This window comes from Schistocerca gregaria, chromosome 2 (assembly GCF_023897955.1).
Source record: "Schistocerca gregaria isolate iqSchGreg1 chromosome 2, iqSchGreg1.2, whole genome shotgun sequence".
Classification (NCBI taxonomy): Eukaryota; Metazoa; Arthropoda; class Insecta; order Orthoptera; family Acrididae; genus Schistocerca; species Schistocerca gregaria.
The window spans coordinates 737,516,688-737,542,319 of NC_064921.1; the positions used below are offsets into that span (position 1 = coordinate 737,516,688).

Below are 25,632 nucleotides of genomic sequence, written 5' to 3' on the forward strand. Positions count from 1 at the left end.
GTGGACTTATAATCAAAACTTTCTGATACTTGGGTTGTTTCTGGACACTGATATGGATTTCGTCCATTGATGTTTGGTTTGTTCATAATTATATATTTTCCTGATGTGGTGCTATCTCCATTTCATGGCATAATGTGCCTATCTTGAGGTACCAACAGCCTGTGCATGCACCACAAGAGTGGTTCATATTAGTGTCCTTTTCAGCCTGCCAAAGATGGTGTTCTCTAGCACTATCATTTGAGATATTTAATAAATCTCCAGAGGGCTCAAACTGCTTCAATCTTAACCACTCTTATCTCCTCTGTTGCCTGTATTATTCATAAGTTTCATTCACAGTCAATAACAAAATTCAAGTCAAGACAATCATCACAAATGAGTACAGCAATTACTCTAATGCCACACATGCCATGCATACAACACACACTTGATAATTCCTTTCTTTCTCCATTACTACATGGTCTGCTAGCACTCAACAAAAGTATTATTTTTCAAAGCTAGTACAATATTGTATAAAAATGATTAAAATTTGGATAATGGACAAATATGTGTAACACAATCTGTGGACAACAATACAGTGTAACATTTTATTAACAGTTAAATTGATTAACAATTTACCAAGTAAACAATTATTTTTATCTTAATCTGTTAATTACATTGGTATATCGCTATACTTATTGATCTCCCATAATCACTTACTCAATAAAAGTGTTACTTAAAAGTAATAAAAAATACAATCAAAACATTCAAAATAAGTTTCTGATAAGAGAAGGGCTTATGAAATCAATATCAAAAATTTAATTTTGAAATTATTTCATATGCCACTTTCATCCTGATTCAGTGATATTATGCCAAGAAATGTGCATCTTTGTACTCATCTGCCATTAAGGCAGGCAGATTTGAAAAAGATTTGACTGCTGTAGTCCACAGGAACTAGTGGGCCAAATGGCATCTTATGCCTCACACTACATCAGCAACCAGCCTTTTAACATGACATGACGTAACAAATGTGCTTACTCGAGCTCATCTTCAACGCCAGCCATGGTTGGCATATTCATTCCACTTGAAGCAACAAGTTTCTGTACAACAGGAAAATAGGTTAGCTTTGGACAATTAGAAGCAGTAGCTATACTAGAGAGATAGATATGTAATTATTTTAATTATAAAAATCACTGTATATCAATATACAACTACTAAATTAAAATGCAGTAAACACATAATAGCATTAAGCTGACAATTAGTCACAATAAATAATGGGTAGAGAGTAATTTGTTTAATACAGTGGACTCTAGCTCAAATCAGTTAATTTTTTGTATTGCTGCAGTACCAATAAAAAACAGCACCTAATTTAGAAATTTAAAAAACCATACAAACACAAACAAACAATATGAATATTATGTTTTACACAATACAAGTACAAAATCCACCAACACTTTTCATCATCTCCATTAATAATTAATAACACACATTAAAATAACTCCACTTAATCATCAGGCCCCAAAACTAAACAGATACAATTAAGACATATCACTCACTTCACAAAGAAGACGTATCACTGCATGTAAAGAAAGAAAACATTTCCAATTAGGCAGCTCATTTACCCCTCTCAGTCACCTAACCAGCCATCAATGCCACCTAACTGACTGTACCGATACACATCAAAATTGTGGAAGCATCTGCCTGATACAGATAATTTGCTGTTTCCTGAACACACAACACAGTGGACTGTTTTCAAGAGAATTTTCATCATGCTGTGTGGCACTGGCACCCAGTCTTGCTAATGACAACTCATCATTCGCTGAAACGAAATGGTACTTTTACATTTTGGAACAACTCTTTTGTTGCAGGCTGTCGGCATCAGAGTGCTACTATAGAAAATGGCAAATAAACCAGAAGACTGGCGTGTCCCTCAGTTATCAAAAAATGAATCTGTAACTGCTGTTCAATGAGCATTTCAAACACACATTCACCAAGATCCACAAAGCAGTCTCCATTTATACTTGGTACAACAGTTTGAAGAGAAAGGCTGTATTTGCAAATGCAAAGGTCCTTGACAGCCTTTAGTGTCAGAGCAAAATGTCGATTGTGTTGAAGCAGCATCCCAGCAAAGCCCAAAGAAATCAACACATCAGGCATGTCGTGAGCTTCAGATCCCAGACACAAACATTACCAAAATCCAATGTAAACGCTTATGCATGAAACCATACATGCATTCATTCCAGGAGATTACTGCACGATCTGAATTCTGCACCGAGATGTCAGCAAAGATGGGCAATGACATGTCAAAGGTATTAATTTTTAGTAATGAAGCAAAAATTTCACACTAATGGTAAAGTTAACCAGTACAATGTTGTTTCTCTATCAAAAATGAGTGAGATTCACACTAGGTCAATGTGTTCTACGCAATGCCAAGGAAGATTTGCAGCTCCTTTTTGACAGAGAAAACCATCACAGAGATTTGCTACCGCGACGTTTTCTCTGTGGCTTATGCCTCATTTGCAAGACAACTGCAACAGCTTCATATTGTTATGAGTTGGCACATGTCCTGTGGTCCAGTTGGCTGTAGAGCACGCACGCACACACCCCTGTCTGCACAACAGCTTAACTGTGCTCGTGTTGATGGTGCTTGTTGCAGATATTCACCATAATCACCAGACTTAAAAACCCTGTCATTTTTAAGGGGTTATGTTACAGACAAGTTGTTTGTCCCACCCTTGCTACAATCTGTGCCACAGCTATAGCAGCAAATTGTAATTGCATTTCAACCCATCACTACCCTCCAGAAATTTATTATGAGATATGTTTATAGAGCACATTTCAGGGTATATTATTACTGTCCCACAGCAGCAGTTGTTTCAAGGTTGGTGTTCAGAGTAAGTAAGTGGTAGTCAAACCACTCTTTGCCCTCTTCCCACTGAGGTTATCCTTTTGTGGAAATTGCAAAACCCTCGCAAAGGGGAAAATTATGATTCAGATGGATCTCATTTGGGTCGAGAACTTTAATTCATCCATAACCTTGTCTGATTCATCAGACCTGCGGAAATAATGGTTTGATGGTTTTGATGCAGCTCTTTTGGCTTGTCAGTTCTTTTGATAAACTACGTGAATTTGACAAGATTGGATGGTTCACTGCGAGCTTTGGTTTGCTCTTCATTGTCTACATTCTAGGAAGGTGTCTTAATCTGAATGATATCTGACTCTCCTGGTACAGGTTGTTCCACATTGGACATGCTGTAAATATAGTCACCAATTCAATTTTGCAACTATATTTGCTGTAGCAGGACACTTGCAACTGACACTTGTAGGTATGGTGGAACATTCTATATCCAATTTGTGAGCAGCTAAACATCTGGCACAGGTAGTCTTGACTGTACATATCACCATGGTACAGCCAAATTGTTTGCATTTAATACATCACATGGTACTGGGCTATATATTGAAAAAATTCCAGGTAGATAAGATGTATTGTCTTTTGGTAACATTAGCATATTACAATTATACACATAAGAAGTGGTCTTCTCAGCTTCATTCATGCATCCCACACATTTCTGCAAACTAGACCCCTGGCTACGCCACATATCAGCATGTCACCACAGCTAAGTTTTCGTATTCACAATCACTTCCTTCACCAAAGTGCAATCAAAATGTCACTTTCTAATCTAGCCTAGATCTTGGGTGCACTACAGATTTGACTGACGCAACAATCTACATCCAAAAATTAATAGATGCAAATGAAATAATATCAGTGTTATCTTTGTGCATGTATGATGTAACATGCCACATCATCATTGTGTTACAGGATGAAGCTGATATTCAACATCAGTTCGGTCAATTTTCTCGTCTATTCAAATTGCCTATTCACCCATGTTACAATACTTGGCAGCTCGGTGGTGACACTGTACTATCCCAGTGTGATTCGCATCAGTTCACAGTCACCTGCTCATTGTTGGAACCCATTTTTACACTTCCTTCCCAATATGCTTAACTCCTTCAAGACCATCATCATTATAAACATTTGACATCCACTGATAGATAAGGGCATACTTTAGGTATCTCCAGGTATTACGGTCTTTAGCTTCATGAATTGCTGTTGGCTGTAATGTCAAACAGCCATCTCTTGTTAGATCATCACAGTCTTTCTGTATCTCTTGGAATCAAGCAAAGAACCTCTTTGATCCATCTACCATGCATTTGTCTCCAATAGCACCAATTTTCCACGAAAGGTTCATCGTCGTCTGCTAGAAATGTCACAAAGGAGTTTTGATCTATACCCTAAAATTTTCTTCCTCTGGTATGGGCAAACAAAGTGCTGCACTCTACAAAAGTGGAAAGTTTCGTAAGTCTCTAAAATAACGCAGCTGCTATACTTGCAGAAGTATCACGATCTCCACAACATGTTAACACAAGCTGGTGGATAATAATGGTGTCAATGTGGAATGTTAACTATGCAAAAAATTGTGTCAATGTAAAACACAACAAAATGTATGTCGTTTTTGATGAAAAATGATTGCCAATCACATGAAAATTTGATAAGTTAATTTGCAGTCAAACTGTGTGTGAAATGTTTTTCAATTACCTGGCCCACAACTGGGAGCCGCTGAAGCAGCAAGTGGAACACCTGTGGTGGCAGGGTCTGCTGGAGCACCTGCAGCAGCTGGTTTGGCTGCCCACACACGGCCACTGCATTACCCAAATGCTCCACTCCAGCATCCAGGTCACCACGTGCCAAAAGCTCTTCACCAAGTTGGATCTGAAACAGTAAAAAGTGACAGCCTTAGGCACACCTTGGTATACCACCCACACAGTGGTTTATTAGTAAAGAAACACAACAGTTTATCAGTTTTTAAAATTAATCACTTCCTTCCAATCGGGTACCATGGCATTGATACTGAAGAAACAGTTATTCCACAGGGCTGTATTTTAACATTGCAGTTTAGTCAGTACTACTAGTTCCTGACATGCCCCATTTTCAAGTGCATCTGTAACAGATGTGATTACATGGTCCTCATCTCATCATACAAAAATCGTGTGCCATGTGCAATTGTGCATAGTGCAGTTGCAATTGCATTAAAAGTACTCAATCGGAAAATTTTATCTTCTCGAAACATTCTTCGGGGCTTTGGAACTCCTTTCATAAATAGAAATCACCTTCATAAACTAGTATGGATAATTTTGTTAACTACTATTTCTCCAGCACATAGGTAAACAATCAGCTTCTTTGATAGCCATATTTCTGTGCCCTTTAATGTTGCTATATTTTGCACTGGCATGCAAAAAAATTACAATTTTTATTATTACACGAGTCTATACGTAGATGTGTCAGTCCTTGCTTAGTAGCTGAAACAAGACCATCTGAGTGAATTAGTCAGTCTGTGCTTCAGCTAAACTACCAACATCCCTGAGGTGTCTCTATCACTATCAATCAGGCAATTAATATTTATTCCATTAATATCATACACTCAGTGTGAATTGGTCAGTCTGTGCCAAGCTATCAGTATGTAATTACCAATGTGACTTTGTACAATTACTATGTATATTAAAGTCGAAGCTGAGCAGTAAAAGTGCTCAATTATTATGTAACAAACATAAATCTGATGTCATATTTATGTCAGGACTTGACTCAATCGTCACCAGTGCACAGTAAAGATGTCGCCCCTCTGTCAGAACAATTTTAGCATAGGTGAAGTTCTGACTTGTGGTACACAAGCTACCTGACTGTTGAATACAATTTAATCACAGCACTGTTACTTCTGTCAATAAATGTGAAGAAGATAATAAATTTATTTCTACAATGTTGATGCAATTATTTAGAAAGTAGTCACTAAATCAAAAATCACAGCATGACAGACAACACAGAAAAGCTCCAAGACTTCCAAGGTAAAAATCCAGATTAGTAATGCTTCAAAAAGAGGACCGTAGAGCACGAAAAAGTCTAGATGAGGTCTTTATCCAGCAGCTGATATCAAATGGCTGATAATTATATAAGAGTACTGCCATTAAAAGAAAGAAGAGGGGATTAAAGTTAAAACAGAATCTCATACTGGATAAGGATTTTCCAGGGATTCAGCTGCGGCTTTGGTTACAATGCTCAACATCATGGTTAATAGCGCTTCAGCCAGGGTATTTTCAAAGAAACAGTCATAAAATTCTCCACAGTTTATCGTTCATATCAATTCATACAGGCAAAGAAAAAATCTTGCCTTCATAGGCTCAGATGTTTCTGAATTTAACAAACAAAGTAAGAAACTACCCCCAAAGAGGGCACTTAAGGCAACATTTGTCACATGCATAATATATTCAAATTCTCGATCTCTGGAATAATTCAAGATATTTAGGTGATTTTTATATGACACATGAGAATTTTCTGATTAAAATGATCCTAGCTTGGAAACGTGTATCCAAGCTCTTTTGCTCACTGGTGTCACATGACACAACACCCCCTAAAAAGAGCTTCCACATCTCAGTTTAAAAGGTTTCATTAACATAACTTCTGCCACATACCAGTTTCTGTTGCCATATTCTTACATAAAGGCTTCATAAATTCAGAATCTAGCCTCACTTGACCAACATTTTAATTCATCCTGAACACGTCTAATAAACAACTTTCAAATATTCATTATAAATTAGAAGTGATCACTGGTGGTAGTGTTGCTGCCTTGCAGCTGCAAATCTATATCAGGCAGCTGCTCCATTCTGTAGCATAAAGTTCACAATGATTTTATCTAAATCACAACCAACATCTATAACCTCTGCAACCCACTAGTCACTGCCATGTAAAAGAGACAAGCATCCCACAGTAGGTTGTGAATGCAAATATTCTCCTGATGTTTCTGAGATTTTGACTGGACATATGAAATTTGTCTCTTGATACCTAAAGTTTGCATAACTTTGTGCCCACTGAATTTTTTCATTGGGGGGGGGGGATCTTGGTTTGATAATTCCTCTATTCCATCCCTTCAGTTCTGTAACACATTGCTGCTATTTCTTCAAAAGTTTTAGTTTTCCTGCTTTTACTGTCCATTTTTCAAGTTCTTCATTGAATATGTCCAGGACAGGGGTTATTCTCCTCCCATGTTCCAAACGTAACTTCTGAAGAGCCCTCTGGTATATTTTCCAATTCAAGTGCAAGTCACCTCTTTCCAGGACAATCATCATGTTTCTGAAACTAACATGTGTCTCCTTCGACATCACGTACCACTAATGACTTCACACATCCATTCAAAGTATCATGTCACAGCTTCAAATATGATATTCAAATTACCGCACAGAGTCTAGGGAAAATGTAGAACAGAGAAAGTCATAACTGGAAATATCTATTTCGAGAGAGTATTGAACGAGTCTTCATACTCGTATTTTGAACAAAGATTTTTCTTTTCTTCTAGCCTTAATTCCACACTTAACAGAACCAAGCAAGGCGGCACAATGGTTTGCATATTGGACTTGCATTCAGAAGGACAAAGGTTCAAACCTGTGTTTAGTCATCCTGATTTAGGTTTGCCATGATTTCTCTAAATTGCTTCAGGCAAATGCTGGGATGGTTCCTTTGAAAGGGCACGGCCAACTTCCCTACCCATCCTTCCCTAATGGAACCAACGACCTCGCTGTTTGGTTCCCTCCCCCAAGTCAACCAACCAACGGGTATCCAAACAATAAGCACACTTCATCCTGTCTTGGTCCAGGACAGATGACATTTCAAACATAATAATTACCATACTAAAAGCCCAAAAATTAACAAAATTTTCACAAAAGCTTACTGGCAGTAGACAACAAATCTGGTGAACAGTTTGTATGTCAACAGCTGAACTATTATTTTTTCTTTCTCACTCTTATTTCAAGACCCCAGGGGTAAAATTACTCTTTAGTTGTTGTTGTTGTTGTTGTTGTTGTTGGGATGGTTAAGGGGGACTAAACAGCTAAGGTCATCAGTCCCCCATTCCAAAAAACCGGCGAAACAAAATTTACGGAACAGGTGACGCCCCTCCCCCCAGTCACTGAAAGAACATCAATGTGGCAGCGAACACTAGAGACAAGAAGAGTACAGACGAACACTTGACAGAAAGAAACGGAAGAAAATAAGAGGGTCGGAGACTGGTTGACTGACCATGGGAACAAAAATTGGGAAAGAGTCAACCACCCGAATACACACATTAAAATCTGCGACCAATGGGACACTCGAGGACAAGATACACAGAAAGGGAAAGGGACAGGTCCCCCCTAAATGGAACCATAAAAAGGACTACCACGGATAAAATTTAAAACGTCGTCAGCCATGGAGGCATCGTCGCATAAAACCAAAGGCAACGTGCCCGGGAGATTAAAAGTCTGCCGGAGGGTGCGCAGGCGGGGACACTCCAACAAAATATGGGCGACCGTCAACCGGGACCCACACTGACACAGGGGGGGATCCTCCTGACGCAAAAGATGTCCGTGCGTCAGGTAGGTATGGCCGATGCGGAGCCGACACAGGATGACAGAGTCCCTGCGAGAAGCCCGCAGGGAGGACTGCCACACATCGGTCGTCTCCTTAACAGCCCACAGTTTATTCGGAGAAGTCAGGCTACGCCACTCGTCACGCCACATCTGAAGCACCTTACGGCGCAACGCCAGCTGCAAATCACGAGCCGGGAGGCCGATTGCCAAAGTGTGGGCGTCGACCGCCCCTTTGGCCAGCCTGTCGACACGTTCATTCCCCGGGATGCCAACGTGACCTGGCGTCCAAACAAAGACCACCGAACGACCAGAGCGGGTAATGGCAAAAACAGACTCCTGAATAAAGGATACCAGAGGAGAAGAGGTATAGCAGCGGTCGATAGCCTGGAGGCTGCTCAGGGAGTCACTGCAGATGACGATGGACGTACCTGAGCAGGAACGCATATGCTCAAGAGCACGCAATATGGCCACCAGCTCTGCAGTAAAAATACTGCAGCCAGCCGGCAAGGAGCGCTGTTCAACATGGGCAGCGTGAGCAAAAGCGTAGGCAGGACGACCATCCACCAGGGAACCATCAGTGTAGACAGGCTCACAGGCTGAAAATGAGGCGACGAGCGCAAGAAAACGGTGACGGAGGGCCACATGCGGAACCGAATCCTTGGGTTCCCATGCCAACTCCAGGCGGACGGACGGACGGGTCATACACCAGGGAGGCGTGGGTGCACAGGCCCGGAAGGGCGGCAGAAGAGGGAACGACCCCAGTTCAGACAGCAGGGACTGGACGCGGACAGCAATGGAAAGCCCAGACCTAGGTCGCCGGTCGGGCAGAGGGAGAACCCTGGCAGGGAAAAGCAGGCGATGATTGGGATGGCCCAGTGAGCAATGCACGTGGACAGCATAGTGGGCGAGCAGTCGGTGGCGGCGAATCCGCAGCGGGGGAACCCCGGCCTCCACCAGCAGACTATCCACGGGGCTTGTACGGAAAGCGCCAGTTGCAAGCCGAACCCCACAGTGGTGTATGGGGTCCAACAACGTCAACACTGAGGGCGATGCAGACCCATAGGCCAGGCTCCCATAATCAAGCCTGGACTGCACAAGGGCTCTGTACAATCCCAACAGCGTGCTGCGATCTGCACCCCAAGACGCATGGCTCAGGCAGCTGAGGGCGTTGAGGTGCTGCCAGCACTTTTGCTTCAGCTGAGTAATATGAGGAACCCACGTGAGCCGGGCATCAAAGACGAGTCCTAAGAAGCGGCTAGTGTCCACCACTTCAAGTAGGTGACCGTCGAGGTAAATTTCCGGATCAGCTGCAAAGCGATTTAGAAAAGATTGCTGTATGGTGTGTCAGGTGGCAGTTGACGCTAAATAACGAAAAGTGTGAGATGATCCACATGAGTTCCAAAAGAAATCCGTTGGAATTCGATTACTCGATAAATAGTACAATTCTCAAGGCTGTCAATTCAACTAAGTACCTGGGTGTTAAAATTACAAACAACTTCAGTTGGAAGGACCACATAGATAATATTGTCGGGAAGGCGAGCCAAAGGTTGCGTTTCATTGGCAGGACACTTAGAAGATGCAACAAGTCCACTAAAGAGACAGCTTACACTACACTCGTTCGTCCTCTGTTAGAATATTGCTGCGCGGTGTGGGATCCTTACCAGGTGGGATTGACGGAGGACATCGAGAAGGTGCAAAGAAGGGCAGCTCGTTTTGTATTATCGCGTTATAGGGGAGAGAGTGTGGCAGATATGATACACGAGTTGGGATGGAAGTCATTACAGCATAGACGTTTTTCGTCGCGGCGAGACCTTTTTACGAAATTTCAGTCACCAACTTTCTCTTCCGAATGCGAAAATATTTTGTTGAGCCCAACCTACATAGGTAGGAATGATCATCAAAATAAAATAAGAGAAATCAGAGCTCGAACAGAAAGGTTTAGGTGTTCGTTTTTCCCGCTCGCTGTTCGGGAGTGGAATAGTAGAGAGATAGTATGATTGTGGTTCGATGAACCCTCTGCCAAGCACTTAAATGTGAATTGCAGAGTAGTCATGTAGATGTAGATGTAGATGTAGATGTAGGGTGGACCGTCCGACGCCTGCAGAAGTGCATAACTCGAGTCTTGGCCGCAGAGAACTGAAATCCATGAGTCAGAGCCCATGATGCCGCCTTGCGAACGGCTGCTTGCAGCCTGCGTTCGGCGACTCCCATAGTCGTTGAGCTAAATGAGATGCAGAAGTCGTCGGCATACAAAGAAGGAGACACCGACGACCCCACGGCTGCAGCCAGACCATTAATGGCCACTAGAAATAAGGAAACGCTCAACACCGAGCCCTGCGGGACGCCATTTTCCTGTATATAAGATGAACTAGAGGCGGCACCGACTTGCACCCGGAAAGAGCGGTGCAATAAAAAGTTTTGAAGAAAAGCTGGGAGCTGACCACGAAGAGCCCACTCGCGCAACGTAGCAAGGATGTGATGCCTCCATGTTGTGTCATATGCCTTCCGCAGATCAAAAAATACAGCAACGAGATGCTGACGGCGGGAAAAGGCCGTACGGATAGCAGATTCCAGCCGCACCAAATTGTCCGCAGCAGACCGGCCCTGACGGAAGCCACCCTGGGATGGAGCGAGGAGACCGCGCGACTCAAGGACCCAACACAAACGCCGCCCCACCATACGTTCGAGCAATTTGCACAAAACTTTGGTTAGTGTAATGGGACGATAGCCGTCCACCGCCAGAGGGTCCGCACCGGGCTTCAAGATGGGAACGATAACACCCTCTCGCCATTGCGACGGGAACACGCCCTCGCTCCAAATGCGGTTAAAGATGGTGAGGATGTGTCTCTGGCAGTCCCTGGAGACATGCTTCAGCATCTGCGCGTGGATACAGTCCGGTCCTGGCGCTGTATCAGGGCAATTGGCGAGGGCAGCGAGGAATTCCCTCTCGCTGAAAGGAGCATTGTGTTTCAGAACGACGTGTGTGGAACGATAACGGCGTCCGCTCGGCGCGCTCCTTTAGAGAGCGAAAGGCAGGAGGGTAAGTTGCAGTCGCAGAGCTCGTAGCAAAGTGCGTGGCAAGGTGGTCAGCAATGGTGGCAGCGTCCGTGCAGACAGCGCCGTCCAGGGAGATTCCAGGGACACCCATAGGGGCCTGGTATCCATAAATCCGCCGGATGCAGGACCACACGAGCGACGGGGAGACACGGGAGCCCAAGGATGAAATGTACCTCTCCCAGCATTCCTGCTTACGCCGTGCAATAAGACGACGGGCCAAGGCACGGAGCTTCTTAAAGGCGATGAGGGTCTCCAGAGACGGGTGCCGCTTATGACGCTGGAGAGCCCGCCTACGGTCGCGAATAGCCTCAGCAATCTCCGGCGACCACCAGGGGACAGACTTCCTCCGAGGGAGTCCAGAAGAGCGAGGGATGGCAGTCTCGGCCGCAGAAATAATTGACGAGGTCAAGACACGGACCACCTCGTCAATGTCACCCTGTGGGAGAGAAGCAATGGTGGCAGCGGAAGTAAAAGCCGGCCAGTCAGCCCTGTTGAGAGCCCAGCGGAGCAGGCGCCCAGAAGAATGACACTGGGGCAGTGACAAATAGATGGGAAAATGGTCACTACCACACAGATCAGGATGCACTCTCCAGTGAAGGGATGGGACAAGTCCGGGGCTGCAAAGAGAGAGATCAATGGCCGAGAACGAGCCATGGGCCACACTGAAATGCGTGGGAGCACCGGTGTTCAAGAGGCTAAGGTCGAGCTGAGCCAACACATGCTCCACAGTGCGACCGCGGTCATCGGAGACAGTCCCACCCCATAGAGGGTTGTGGGCATTGAAATCGCCCAGAAGCAGCAATGGCGGCGGGAGTTGAGCCAGCAGCGCAGCCAAGATATGTCGGGGGAGTTGCCCATACGGAGGAACGTAAACAGAGCAAACAGTAATAGCCGGCGAGAGCTCAATCCTGACAGCGACTGCCTCTAAAGGCGTCAGAAGGGGTACTGGTGAGCTACAGACAGAGTGGTGAACAAAGAGGCAAACTCCACCTGAAGCTCGTTGACAGTCAGCGCGGTTCTTATAGTATCCCCGATAACCGCGAAGGGCAGGGGTCCGCATTGCTGGAAACCAAGTTTCCTGAAGAGCAATGCACAGAACAGGGGAAACACTCAGAAGCATCCGGAGCTCAGGCAGGTGGCGGAAATAACCGCCGCAATTCCACTGGAGAATGGAAGCAGGAAGGGACTGGGAGGGCATGAAGGCGACTAAGAGGCAGACGGTGCCGCAGAGTCAACGGCCGTCACTGAGCGAGAGTCAGCTGTGTCCATAGGAGAGGTCCCCGAGGGTTCCGTGAGGGCGAGATCCGCGGCAGAGGCGAGGATCTCCACCGCATCCCCAGAGCCAGAGCTATTGACAGCAGGCGGTACTGAAACTGCCGGAGCGTCCTTCTTCTTGGACACGTTCCGGTCCTTCTTCTCGCGTCTGTCCTTTGGCTTAGAGGGCTGGGAGAGTTTCTCTGAAGGAGCGTCGGAGGCTGACGACGACGCAGAAGCCCTACGACCAGCAGGTGGATGAACCTTCAGCCACTGGCTGACATTCGGCGGGGTAGGAGAAGAAACGGAAGAAGGGAGGGCCCCGAGGGACCCCTTCCGCGAGAGAGGAGCAGGCAGAGACGACGCCGGCAGAGAAGGGGGAGGGATCGAGCCCCCTGGTTTTGGAGCAGATGTCACTCCTGAAGCATGTGCGGGGGGAGTGACAGAAGGGGGTTTGCCCCCAACTGCTAAGGGGGCAACAGAGGAAGGCTTGCCCCCAGACACGAGGGAGGCAGACAGGTGGACGGCCCCGAGGGCCAACTGAAGGCGGCACAGAGGAGGCGACAACTGCCGCCCGCAAGGGCGACGATAACGTAGCTGCAGCATAAGAAGTTTGAAGAGGGACAGGATGCAACCTTTCAAATTTCAGTATTGCCTCGCGATAAGTAAGCCGGTCCAGGGTCTTAAATTCCATAATCTTTCGCTCCTTATGAAGAACAGGGCAGTCCGGCGAGCATGGAGAGTGGTGTTCCCCACAGTTGACACAGACAGGCGGAGGCGCACATGGAGAATCGGGATGAGAGGGGCGTCCGCAATCTCGACATGTGGCGCTGGATGGGCAACGGGAGGACGTATGCCCAAACTTCCAGCACTGGAAGCACCGCATCGGGGGAGGGACGTGTGGCTTGACGTCACAACGGTAAACCATTACCTTGACCTTCTCAGGCAATACAGCACCCTCGAAGGCCAAGATAAAGGCACCGGTGGCCACCCTGTTGGTCTTGGGTCCTCTGTGCACACGACGGACAAAATGCACACCACGTCGTTCCAAGTCAGCTCTCAGCTCGTCATCTGACTGTAACAAGAGGTCGCGATGGTAAATAATCCCCTGGACCATATTTAAGCTACTGTGGGGAGTGACGGTAACAGGGACGTCTCCCAGCTTATCACACAAGAGCAACGCCCGTGACTGGGCTGGGGAGGACGTCTTGAGGAGGATGGACCCATTCCTCATTTTAGACAAACCCGCCACTTCTCCAAACTTATCCTCCAGGTGTTCCACAAAAAACATAGGCTTTGTCGAAAGAAAGGAGTCACCATCAGTCCTGCTGCAGACAAGGTATTGTGGTACATAAGGCTCCTGCTTGGCACTAGATCTGCGTCCCTCCCATGGCGCAGCCAACGAGGGGAACGACTGAGGATCATATTGTGCAGCATCGAATTCAATTTTGCCTCGCTTAGAGACGTTGGTGGCAGTGCGACCACCAGCTTGGTGAGATTTATTGCGCTTCATTGCGCCACATCCGCCCAGATGCCACCTACTCCGAACGAGGGCTCTCCCCAAGGGCGCCACCCAGCCAAAGCAACGGGTACCTGGCCGATATCCCATTGCCCGGAGTCCCCGTGCCCCAGACAAGATGGGCACATACTCCTTGGCATGCATGGGGAGGAAACAGCTCTGGCATCTGTAGTGCGATCCCTGCGTGGTCAGGGGGCTACCACCAAGAGGGTACATGACGACCCCACCACAACGGACTGGCTACCGTGCTGGATTTTAGGTGTTGAAAGGGTCCACAGTTGCCGTGGGCGCTAAGAAGGGGATTGCGCACAAGACTAGGAGGCAACCCAGAAGACATGGGGTGTAAATCCCTCCACACGACAATAGATAGCATGCAAGATGGAGGTGCACGATGGACCAATAGAAAAACACCACGTAAGGCGTCCTTCCCCAAATGGCACGCACTAACAACGGAAATTTTGAAAATGGCAGGTCAAACCCAAGTGGGGACCATCACATAAGGCCGAAACTTTGAAGACTCCTTTTAGTCGCCTCTTACGACAGGCAGGAATACCGCTGGCCTATTCGTACCCCCGAACCCGCAAGGGGGTACTCTTTAGTCAAACGTTTTACATATTTAACTATAGTTCTCAAAATGCATAAAATGGCAGGTGAAAATAAATGTTTCTGAATATATGTTGGTGGACTTTATTACCTTGAAAACTGTTTGGATAATTTTGTACTACAATTACAATAAAATAACTGTTGACAATGTCAATGCTGCTATGGAATAATGGTAATGCTTGAAAATGATCATGTTCACGATGGAGGTAGAATGCTGAATATGACGATAGGGCTTGTGGAACAGGAAGTAGTGATTAATTTCACTGAGGAAGAGGAAAATGGAAGGAAGGTGTGAGGTAACATGTTGTGATGGGCTGGAAAGAAGGTACACACCATTGGCATGGAACTGTAAATTTATGTAACCTCACTTTTACATAAAAGGCCAAGCAAAAAGGAATTATCTGGACGGTTCCAGATTTTCTAATATACTATGTGAAACACTGGAATTACCTGGAAGCTTTCACGTAATTCCAAACACCTTAGATGAATTGGAAAGTTCTATGTAAAGCCAATCCAGAATAACGTTTCACTATTTCCAACTTCATTTAATTTATATCAATTTACCTAATCTCATTGGTCCAAGAGTTGATTAAAAGAAATAATAGAACAAATGTGGTATATTTTCCTTCTCAATGTATGCCTTTGGGTATACAGCTCCTGTAAAACCTCTGAATTTTTTGAGAAGGTACCTTTATGCAAACAAAATCGTAAAACAATTACATCGAAGAAATTAAACACAAAAGTTAAAACAGGAAAACCGTCTATTAAACATATTAAAATGCAACATGAAAATGATCCTTTTAAGCAGATGTATGATTGTATGGTACTGATCAACAGTAAAAATATTGAGATTTTTTAAGGGCTGGTAGATTTAGAAAAAAAGTTTAAATTCTAATTTTAAAAAATTCAGTCAGTCAGTCACAGCAAAAGAACTTCGACACACAATTCCAAACTGTAGTTCTCTTTTTAATTTGAAAATTATGTTTTAAATAAGAGAAAAAGTAATAATATACCTTTAACCATCCCTGAGCTACTGCATTTTAATATTTTGCCAAATGTCACACTTGAAGTCATTCAAGCTGCCACCTGTGGTGGCCTGTATCTTGGGGCAGGAACTTTGGAGGAGGGGAAAATTCTTACTTTGACCTGAATTTTAACATCTAAAATTCAATGGCATTTGTCACTATATCAACTGCCAAATCAATGTGGACTTACCATGCCAGTGGTGATTTATAGAAGCCTAGCTCTGGATGACTGAGTGGGTATTTGAACCATGTTCCTCTGAAATGAGAGGCCTGTGACTGAAAAGAAATGACTGCAGCACAAAAGCTGTTGGCTCCTCTTGACACTTTTAACACAGACAAAATTCTGGCCCTGTTTATATAGTGGAGTCATGATCGTGTTGAGGACAACTTATATAACAGAACTGCTTTACTTTACACAGCTTGTGGTGTATTATAAAAGCACAAGTTGATTGATTTATGAAGATATAATGATGTTCATATAGGGAGTGAGATGTAATCAACACCTTATGAAACCTTAAGAGTATTTGATATAGTGTATCAAACTGTTGTTCAAGCTTTAAATGAATAAATGAACACAAAATGTAAATGGTCTAAGCTCATCCAAAGGTAATTTAAATTATTGTTACTCAATGCATAGTATTCTGCACTGAAGCTGTGGCACCCATTAGGCCTGAGAACAGCTAAACCATTCTCTTGTCTGTTCGGGAAAGGTATTTTCTACTAGGGGAATTGAGCAGCCGATAGTCTTGTGGGTCACATATAGAAGGGGTGGCAATGTGTGACTGTTTTCTGCTTCGGGTATGCCCCCCCCCTTTTAACAAAGTACACTGCAGACAGACTGATCTGGGCAGAATAGCTTGCTGGCAGTCAGAGTGGAAGGTCATGCAGTGGTGAGCCCTGCAAGACATGGAATATTTGTGCCAATTTTGGGACAACTGATGGCAGCAAGTAATAACTATCGCTTCTACAAATAAAATCATCTCTGTTAAATCGTTGCCATGGATGCAAGTCTTTTTCCCAGCAATACAGGTGCGACAAACGTTACACCATACTATTTCAAGTATGCTGATCAAGGGTCGCCATTATGGTACTTTTGTCTACCGAAGTTATTAGATGCAAGAAGAACGTGCAGGAGTACCTTCGCACCACCACATCCTACCTGCACTGCACTACCCAAGGCAAGCCACAGACAATTTATTTTTTAGTATTGTGTAGGAGAGCGAGCCTCTCATAAATTAGACAGCTGTGAGAAGTGTTTAGATTTAGTACAACACTGAAAATTTATGAGCGTGCTTATTTAATTTCAAACACCTACTTCATCTACTTTAAATCTTAATGTTACTAGTTTCAACAGTTAACACAATGGTGGTGGTGCCTATTAATGTAAGAAAAGGGTGATCACAGAAGCATCTGATTCCACCTATCTGTTTTGACCCATGATGTCACCAATACAGTAGAAACGACTATTCACATTGACTCCAATATGGCGCCTATGATTCCATTACATAAACACGACAACAAACATGAAAATAGATCGAAAACCAACCAAACACACACACACACACACACACACACACACACACACACACACACACTTTGCTCCAAAAATATAATCAAACTAACAGTACAAGCATGGGAAATTGAGGGTTTTTGGGTGGGGACAAACTAAACATAAACACACACCACCATCCCAAACCACGCAAAACAACAACATAAATCAACAACACAAAATTCTCAAATTCCACTACACTCACAATATCCTCAGGAATAGGTTATTCCCTTCACCTATATAGCTCAACCGCAATTGTAGATATCACATTATAAAACTCCAAAAATTACACCACCACCACAACTTCTGTTACCACAAAACCAACAACTCAACAAAAGAAATTGCAATCTAACACTTCCCTTGACCTAAATAGGTCAACAGCAGCTCACAATACCAAAACACACATAGCTACGACGATGCAATGGAATTGGTCACTTTCCTTCATCTATACAGGCCAACAGCAGCTCATGATACCAAAACACACATAGCTACGAGAAGATATTGAAATCAGGCACTTCCCATTAACTTAAAAAAAAAAAAAAAAAAAAAAAAAAAAAAAAAAAAAAAAAAAAAAAAACCACGCCTGCAAGTACTTCCCAACAATATCTAAATGAACCCCAAGTGCCAATACCAAAACATCAACCACCAACACCTGCAGTAAATACCACCGACCTAACAACACAGAAATATCCAACACACACACACACACACACACAAATAGGAGAGAGAGAGAGAGAGAGAGAGAGAGAGAGAGAGAGAGAGAGAGAGAGAGAATAAACAAATCCCAATCACATAATACAACTCAAAAACAACCACAATGCAATAGTCCCCTGAGACACTTTTCTGCCAACAATACTCATCTAAATGTGACTGAGGGTTAGAAGAGTGCCTCTTCCCCTCCCAACAACTGACTTAACCGCCCCCTGAAAACCCCTCTTATCATATTTGTATATGCCCCAGTCTCATAATTCTTGAATTCTAAACTATGGTTAACAATTAAATCTGGCCAAACCCTCTATAAGATGAAAAAGCACCGGAAACTATTGTGCTACCCTCATCTATAAACTCCTCAATCAATCCCACCAATTCCCTTTCATGTGCCCCTTCAAAACCCTAAAAAAACACACTGAAAAGCCGCCCCCAGATACAACAGCCCCAACACACCCATATACCAACTGGAGATTTACCCCTTCCATACTTCCTCTTCCCAAACTGTGAATCGTCAACCTCCACGAACACCCCAGGCCCACCCAACTTACCCCTGTACTTAAAATATTCAGAACAAACTTTCCTACAAAATGAAAACCAGTCATAAATCGCCCTCTCACTAACACCAGTCTCATGTGTACAAAAACTATGGGAGGATCTATAACAAAAATAACACGTCATCAACACTATCTCTCGCATGCCCAACCTAGATCTCTCGATCCAGGTGTGACTCCTTATTGAGCGCCAAAGGTTGTCCCTACAACACCGCCACATACAGCAGTCCCTGATCCGAGACGCCAGAACTCTGGCCAACCGCATGCTCTGCTGACACACACCGCACTTCACCACTTCAGTCAACAGCCAGAATAATTGTAATAATTTTATCAGGGACACGTATTGTCACCCTTTCTGCCTGCAAAAGAGAACTATTATATTTATCCGTCATATCCATACCTAACAAAAGCAGCAACAAATTAAAATAAATGACTCGTCACGCAACATACAGCAAACAGAACTAAAATAACTTAGACACAACAAAAACTTAATTCTTAACTCACTGAAACCAATTTCCGTTAAATACCATTCACAAATGACACCTGAACAGATCAAGCAGCAGCACCAAAATGAACCCAATACACCACATAACACGCGAACTATAAACACACCACCAGAGTACACCACCTACCGCAACAAAATGACATCTACAACCACACCACAACACCCCTTACGTGACTGATCAAAGCCAACGGGTGGAATAGGACCGCCACTGACCCTGAAAAAGGAGCCTCTCAAATTTGAAGGGTCACAATGATTCACTCCATGCATGACTTTTGTTGACAAATTCATATACTCAAAAATGAAGATTAAAAGTAACGGATGACTATAAAGACCAGTATTAAATTCGACTCCTTTTAACAAGTTTCTTGAAGTAATACTTGAATATCAAATAACTTAAAGCCTACAAGTTTCATTCCAGTACAAGAAACAACAATAATTGTCACTAAATATTAAATTGAATGTTTTCCCTAAGACAAACAAACAAGCTGGTTTAATGACCGTTCATTGCAAGACAAACAGTTTTTCAGAAGGATTGCTCACAAGGTGAGTCGTCATTCATCCTGCTGTACGGTGTCACTGCACTTTGGTGGAAAACAATCCCCATCGAAGTGATAGTTGAAGGTGTGAAGTTTATAACTGTTTTCCAACAACCCCCTACGTCATCTACTAAATAATTTGGATGAAGTAAGATTGCCTAGTTCACTTTCAAAGTGACACAAACACAATTAATTATATTAAGAATGTGTAAGTTACAAAAAGCAGTTGATTTATTTGAGAGTCTAAATTTAGCAGCTACGTAAGACAGTCAAAGTGGTGATAAGGTCATGCTGCTTTGAATGCGTGACCACAACCTCTTAACATAGAACACTTTTAAGAACAGTATAGAGTATGATAGGATTGTTACAAACTTACACATCCTATCTGGATATACTATATTGGGATATTATGAACTGTCATTAAGTTAGTACCAACTGTAGCTGCTACTAATTCAACATGACAAAACAATTTGTTGTGTGTAGCACACTTTGATAAAAGAAGAGAATAAATAACAGTTTTTGAGACTGCTCTTGTTATGGGTGGAGGTTACACTCAACAACCAAGCTAGGTTAATAATTGGCTCCTTTTACCAACCTCCCGATTCAGCAGCATTAGTGGCAGAACAGCTGCGAGAAAATTTGGAATACATTTCACATAAATTTTCTCAGCATATTATAGTCTTAGGTGGAGATTTCAATCTACCAGATATAGATTGGGATACTCAGATGTTTGGGACGGGTGGTAGGGACAGAGCATACAGTGACATTATACTGAGTGTACTATCTGAAAATTACCTCGAGCAATTAAACAGAGAACCGACTCGTGGAGATAACATCTTAGGTCTACTCATAACAAACAGACCCGAACTTGTCGACTCTGTAAGTGCAGAACAGGGAATCAGTTATCATAAGGCCGTTGCAGCATCCCTGAATATGGAAGTTAATAGGAATATAAAAAAAGGGAGGAAGGTATATCTGTTTAGCAAGAGTAATAGAAGGCAGATTTCAGACTACCTAACAGATCAAAACGAAAATTTCTGTTCCGACACTGACAATGTTGAGTGTTTATGGAAAAAGTTTAAGACAATTGTAAAATGCATTTTAGACAGGTACATGCCGAGTAAAACTGTGAGGGACGGGAAAAACCCACCGTGGTTCAACAACAAAGTTAGGAAACTACTGCGAAAGCAAAGAGAGCTTCACTCCAAGTGTAAACGGAGCCAATACCTCTCAGACAAACAGAAGCTATGTAAACGGAGCCAATACCTCTCAGACAAACAGAAGCTAAACAATGTCAAAGTCAGCGTAAGAAGGGCTATGCGTGAATTCGAAAGTAAAATTCTATCTACCGACTTGACAGAAAATCCTAGGAAGTTCTGGTCCTATGTTAAATCAGTAAGTGGCTCGAAACAGCATATCCAGACACTCCTTGATGATGATGGCAATGAAACAGAGGATGATACACGTAAAGCTGAAATACTAAACACCCTTTTTCTAAAGCTGTTTCACAGAGGAATACCGCACTGCAGTTTCTTCTATAAATCCTTGCACAAACGAAAAAATGGCTGACATCGAAATAAGTGTCCAAGGAATAGAAAAGCAACTGGAATCACTCAACAGAGGAAAGTCCAATGGACCTGACGGAATACCAATTAGATTCTACACAGAGTAGGCGAAAGAACTTGCCCCCCTCCTAACAGCACTGTACCGCAAGTCTCCAGAGGAACAGAAGGTTCCAAATGATTGGAAAAGAGCACAGGTAGTCCCAGTTTTCAAAACGGGTCGTCGAGCAGATGTGCAAAACTATGGACCTATATCTCTGACGTCGATCTGTTGTAGAATTTTAGAACATGTTTTTGCTCGAGTATCATGTCGTTTTTGGAAACCCAGAATCTACTCTGTAGGAATCAACATGGATTCCGGAAACAGCGATCGTGTGAGACCCAACTCGGTTTATTTGTTCATGAGACCCAGAAATTATTAGATACAGGCTCACAAGTAGGTGCTATTTTCCTAGACTTCCGGAAGGCATTCGATACAGTTCCGCACTGTCGCCTGATAAAGTAAGAGCCTATGGAATATCAGACCAGCTGTGTGGCTGGATTGAAGAGTTTTTAGCAAACAGAACACAGCATGTTATCAATGGAGAGACGTCTACAGACGTTAAAGTAACTTCTGGCATGCCACAAGGGAGTGTTATGGGACCATTGCTTTTCACAATATATATAAATGACCTAGTAGATAGTGTCGGAAGTTCCATGCGGCTTTTTGTGAATGATGGTATAGTATACAGAGAAGTTGCAGCATTAGATAATTGTAGCAAAATGCAAGAAGATCTGCAGCGGATAGGCACTTGGTGCAGGGAGTGGCAACTGACCCTTAACATAGACAAATGTAATGTATTGCGAATACATAGAAAGAAGGATCCTTTATTGTATGATTATATGATAGCGGAACAAACACTGGTAGCAGTCACTTCTGTTAAATATCTGGAAGTATGCGTGCGGTACGATTTGAAGTAGAATGATCATATAAAATTAATTGTTGGTAAGGTGGGTACCAGGTTGAGATTCATTGGGAGAGTCCTTAGAAAATGTAGTCCATCAACAAAGGAGGTGGTTTACAAAACACTCGTTCAACCTATACTTGAGTATTGATCATCAGTGTGGGATCCGTACCAGATCGGGTTGAGGGAGGAGATAGAGAAGATCCAAAGAAGAGCGGCGCATTTCGTCACAGGGTTATTTGGTAACCGTGATGGCGTTACGGAGATGTTTAGCAAACTCAGGTGGCAGACTCTGCAAGAGAGGCGCTCTGCATCGCGGTGTAGCTTGCTCGCCAGGTTTCGAGAGGGTGCGTTTCTGGATGAGGTATCGAATATACTGCTTCCCCCTGCTTATATCTCCCGTGGAGATCACGAATGTAAAATTAGAGATATTCGAGAGCACACGGAGGCTTTCAGACAGTCGTTCTTCCCGCGAACCATACGCGACTGGAACAGGAAAGGGAGGTAATGACAGTGGCACGTAAAGTGCCCTCCGCCACACACCGTTGGGTGGCTTGCGGAGTATGAATGTAGATGTACTGGGAAGCCAAAGTTCCAACAAGAGCAAAATTCATGCAGCATTGTAGCATAATTTAACCATCATGGAAATACATAATGTTGGTGTGTTCTTTGTAGTAGCAGGTTTTAACAAACTGTCTTACAATTTATAATAGGAATTACCTTACTCTATAGTAACTGAAGGCATGTCATCTCACTAGGCCTATAAACTACATGAAGCTTTCAACACTAATTACATCAAACACTTTCAAGACTGATCACATCCACCAAGAAATTCACCTATTTATGTAACACGTTATCACTCATAATAAAATCCAGCTGCTCACCAAATTTAATTAATGGCCCATGGAACTAACCAAAGATAGTAAATTAAATGGTGGTCATATTATACAATTTTAGGACAGACCCAATTATCACATTTGTGAAATATATCTTTTCCAAGACAAAAAACATTTGATCGAACATATTTCTTTAAACATTTCAAAATATTACAGAACAGCATTAAACAATGTTTACCTACATTTCAGTACTAATTCACAAGCATCACACAAGTAATTTTGAACTGTAACACTGACAGAAACAGATAAGACAGTCTTCCGCAATAATTGTTTTCTTAATTTATTGTGTAAAACCTACATCTTAACGAAATGACACAAAAGTGCAGAAAATGACTCTCACACATAACCTAAAATAACAATCTCGAGCCACAGAAGTTAAGAAAATATTCTGGGGTGCCGTCCGATTAATGCACTGTACTGTTGGTAACATACACCTAACAAAATGTACAGACAGCAAAACAATTTTGTAACTTTGTTTACTGTAGAATTACCTCCTGCAAGAACCATCTTTGAACGTCGTCCCTGTCTTTCAGATCTGGAAATTTGGACCCTTCCTTGCTAGCTGCTTTTCTGGCCTTCCTTCCTGCAGAAATAGCAGCAATATCTGTAAGTTCTGTAACTGCTTGAAACTACTACAACAAAATCTATTGCACTTACTCTCCCTCAATTTCTTCTTGAAATTCGGGTCGCTCCTGCGCTTCCTATCAAAATATATGCAGTAACCAAGAAATAATGTCCCACAAATACCAGCCGCAATTCCAATCGCCGCCTTCGAAACCATCGTCATTCTTAAACACAAATTATTTTCCTTCCTTTCACTTCACCGCCACACATCCCCCACACAAACCTTCTGAAGGCCAAAGAACTTCGAAAGCCAAACAGATGCGAAGACGACATTATACGCGTTCACGTGGTGTACCGGAACTGTAAAGTCGAAATTACATTGTACACCATAAATTTTATCCGCGCCAAAATATATGAAACAGTTAGCCAAATAATATCTACAGCTGACAAAAGAAAAGCAACAATTAACATGCTTCTGGAACACAGAGACAATATACAAAGAATGGAGTCTGGACTACCAAACAAAAAATGCATATTCCTTTTCCACATTTGTAAAATCAAGAAAAAAAGTTCTATGCGTTAGCTAAAGTGTTGTCACTAGATGAATTTCGTGCAAAACTGTCAATTTGAACGAGAAAATTTCACACCTAGTAACTATCATTATCACTGACTTCCTTTCTCATCGCCTAATAAGTAATAAGCGCTACAACATAAGTCTATAAGGGGAGAGCCCCTGGTTGCTAGAATGGCAGTAGCTGACATTCAGAAAGTAACTCGAATTCCTCATCAAACTTATGCTATTACTCAATGGGTCAAATGGAGACCAGCATGGTAAAGCTGTTGCAGATGACAATTGTCACCCAGTGGAGCTCCTCAATCAGTTTCTTTAAACCAATATGTAAAAAATTTTGAAGATCATTTTTATTTCGATTCTCTGCGTTTACATGTGGCACTTCCGGAAACGAAAACAGTTTTTCACTGTCGTGTTTATATATTAAGGCTTGAAATTTTATCGTCGCTTTCATTATTATTATTTGGCCTTGGCGTTAACCACTTAGTCAAAGGAGGGGGTATTGACAGAACTATTACACAGTATCACACATACAACATATTAAATTACGCTGGTGCAAGTTAAACGTCATAATACACTTAGAAAAATTGAAATGAAAGGAAATATGACTATAACACCGAAGAATGAATATTGACAGGAGCCGTAGATAGTGTATTGCATAAATCGCATTCGAGTATCTTGAATATAAAATCTACCGTGAAGATTACACGGACGAGATCAAGACCACCTCGCTGGTACCCCGCTTGCTAACCACCGACTGTTCAGCACAGTCCTTGTGTCACATCTTCCAATGCTGGAATTGTTGTGTCTAATTTGTAGCTGTACATGCGCTTCTGGCAGAAACTAGGCATAGTCTACCGTGGCCAGCTATCGAAACAGATCTTTTACAGATGCTGTGAGAACGTTGCGCCGTTGCCTGTCGTAACGTGATCTCTCAAGCATCACATAGCTGAGTTCTGCCACCTGAGTTGGATGGACTTCGCAGTATGGGGAAGGTTGGACTTTCATCCTATAAAGATGTGAAAGATACCAAACATGACCCAGCTGCATATGCCCTATAATAGTTGTAATATGTCTAGAGAGCTTTATCTGCGTAAACCAAATTTTTTGGTGAATGCTCGGCTGTATTGTTGCATAATGTCTTCCTCAGACGAGAGATGTCCAACCCATGGCCCGAGGGGCCTCATATGGCCCAAAGTAATTATAAGTGCAGCTCAAGAAGGGAGTATGTACTACAGATTAAAAAAATGAAAGAAAAACAGTCCGTTTATGTAAAGTTACGGTAAATTGAATATTTCAATTTGAAACTCCCACCTCATGATGCTGTTCTCTCATCGATCCATTCCTTTTCTTCAGTT

At 42.9% G+C, this 25,632-nt stretch overlaps 1 protein-coding gene across 1 annotated transcript; it reads right to left on the bottom strand.

The window, feature by feature from the left end:
* Nucleotides 1-558: 558 nt before the first annotated feature.
* Nucleotides 559-24,169, bottom strand: LOC126334893 (mitochondrial import receptor subunit TOM20 homolog). Its single transcript, XM_049997593.1, has 4 exons — nucleotides 23,797-24,169; nucleotides 23,631-23,722; nucleotides 4,574-4,747; nucleotides 559-1,076 (listed from the first exon to the last, which is right to left on the bottom strand). Exons 1-4 carry the CDS (start codon nucleotides 23,924-23,926, stop codon nucleotides 1,011-1,013), a joined length of 462 nt encoding a protein of 153 aa, XP_049853550.1. The 5' UTR covers nucleotides 23,927-24,169; the 3' UTR covers nucleotides 559-1,010.
* Between the last annotated feature and the right edge of the window lie 1,463 nt (nucleotides 24,170-25,632).

Coding starts and splice junctions, on each gene's coding strand:
- LOC126334893 (XM_049997593.1), bottom strand. CDS start 23,926: ATGACGATGGTTTCGAAGGCGGCGATTGGAATTGCGGCTGGTATTTGT. Junction 23,723..23,796: donor CAAGAAGAAATTGAGGGAGA/GTAAGTGCAATA, acceptor CTATTTCTGCAG/GAAGGAAGGCCAGAAAAGCA. Junction 1,077..4,573: donor GGCTCCCAGTTGTGGGCCAG/GTAATTGAAAAA, acceptor CCTGTTGTACAG/AAACTTGTTGCTTCAAGTGG.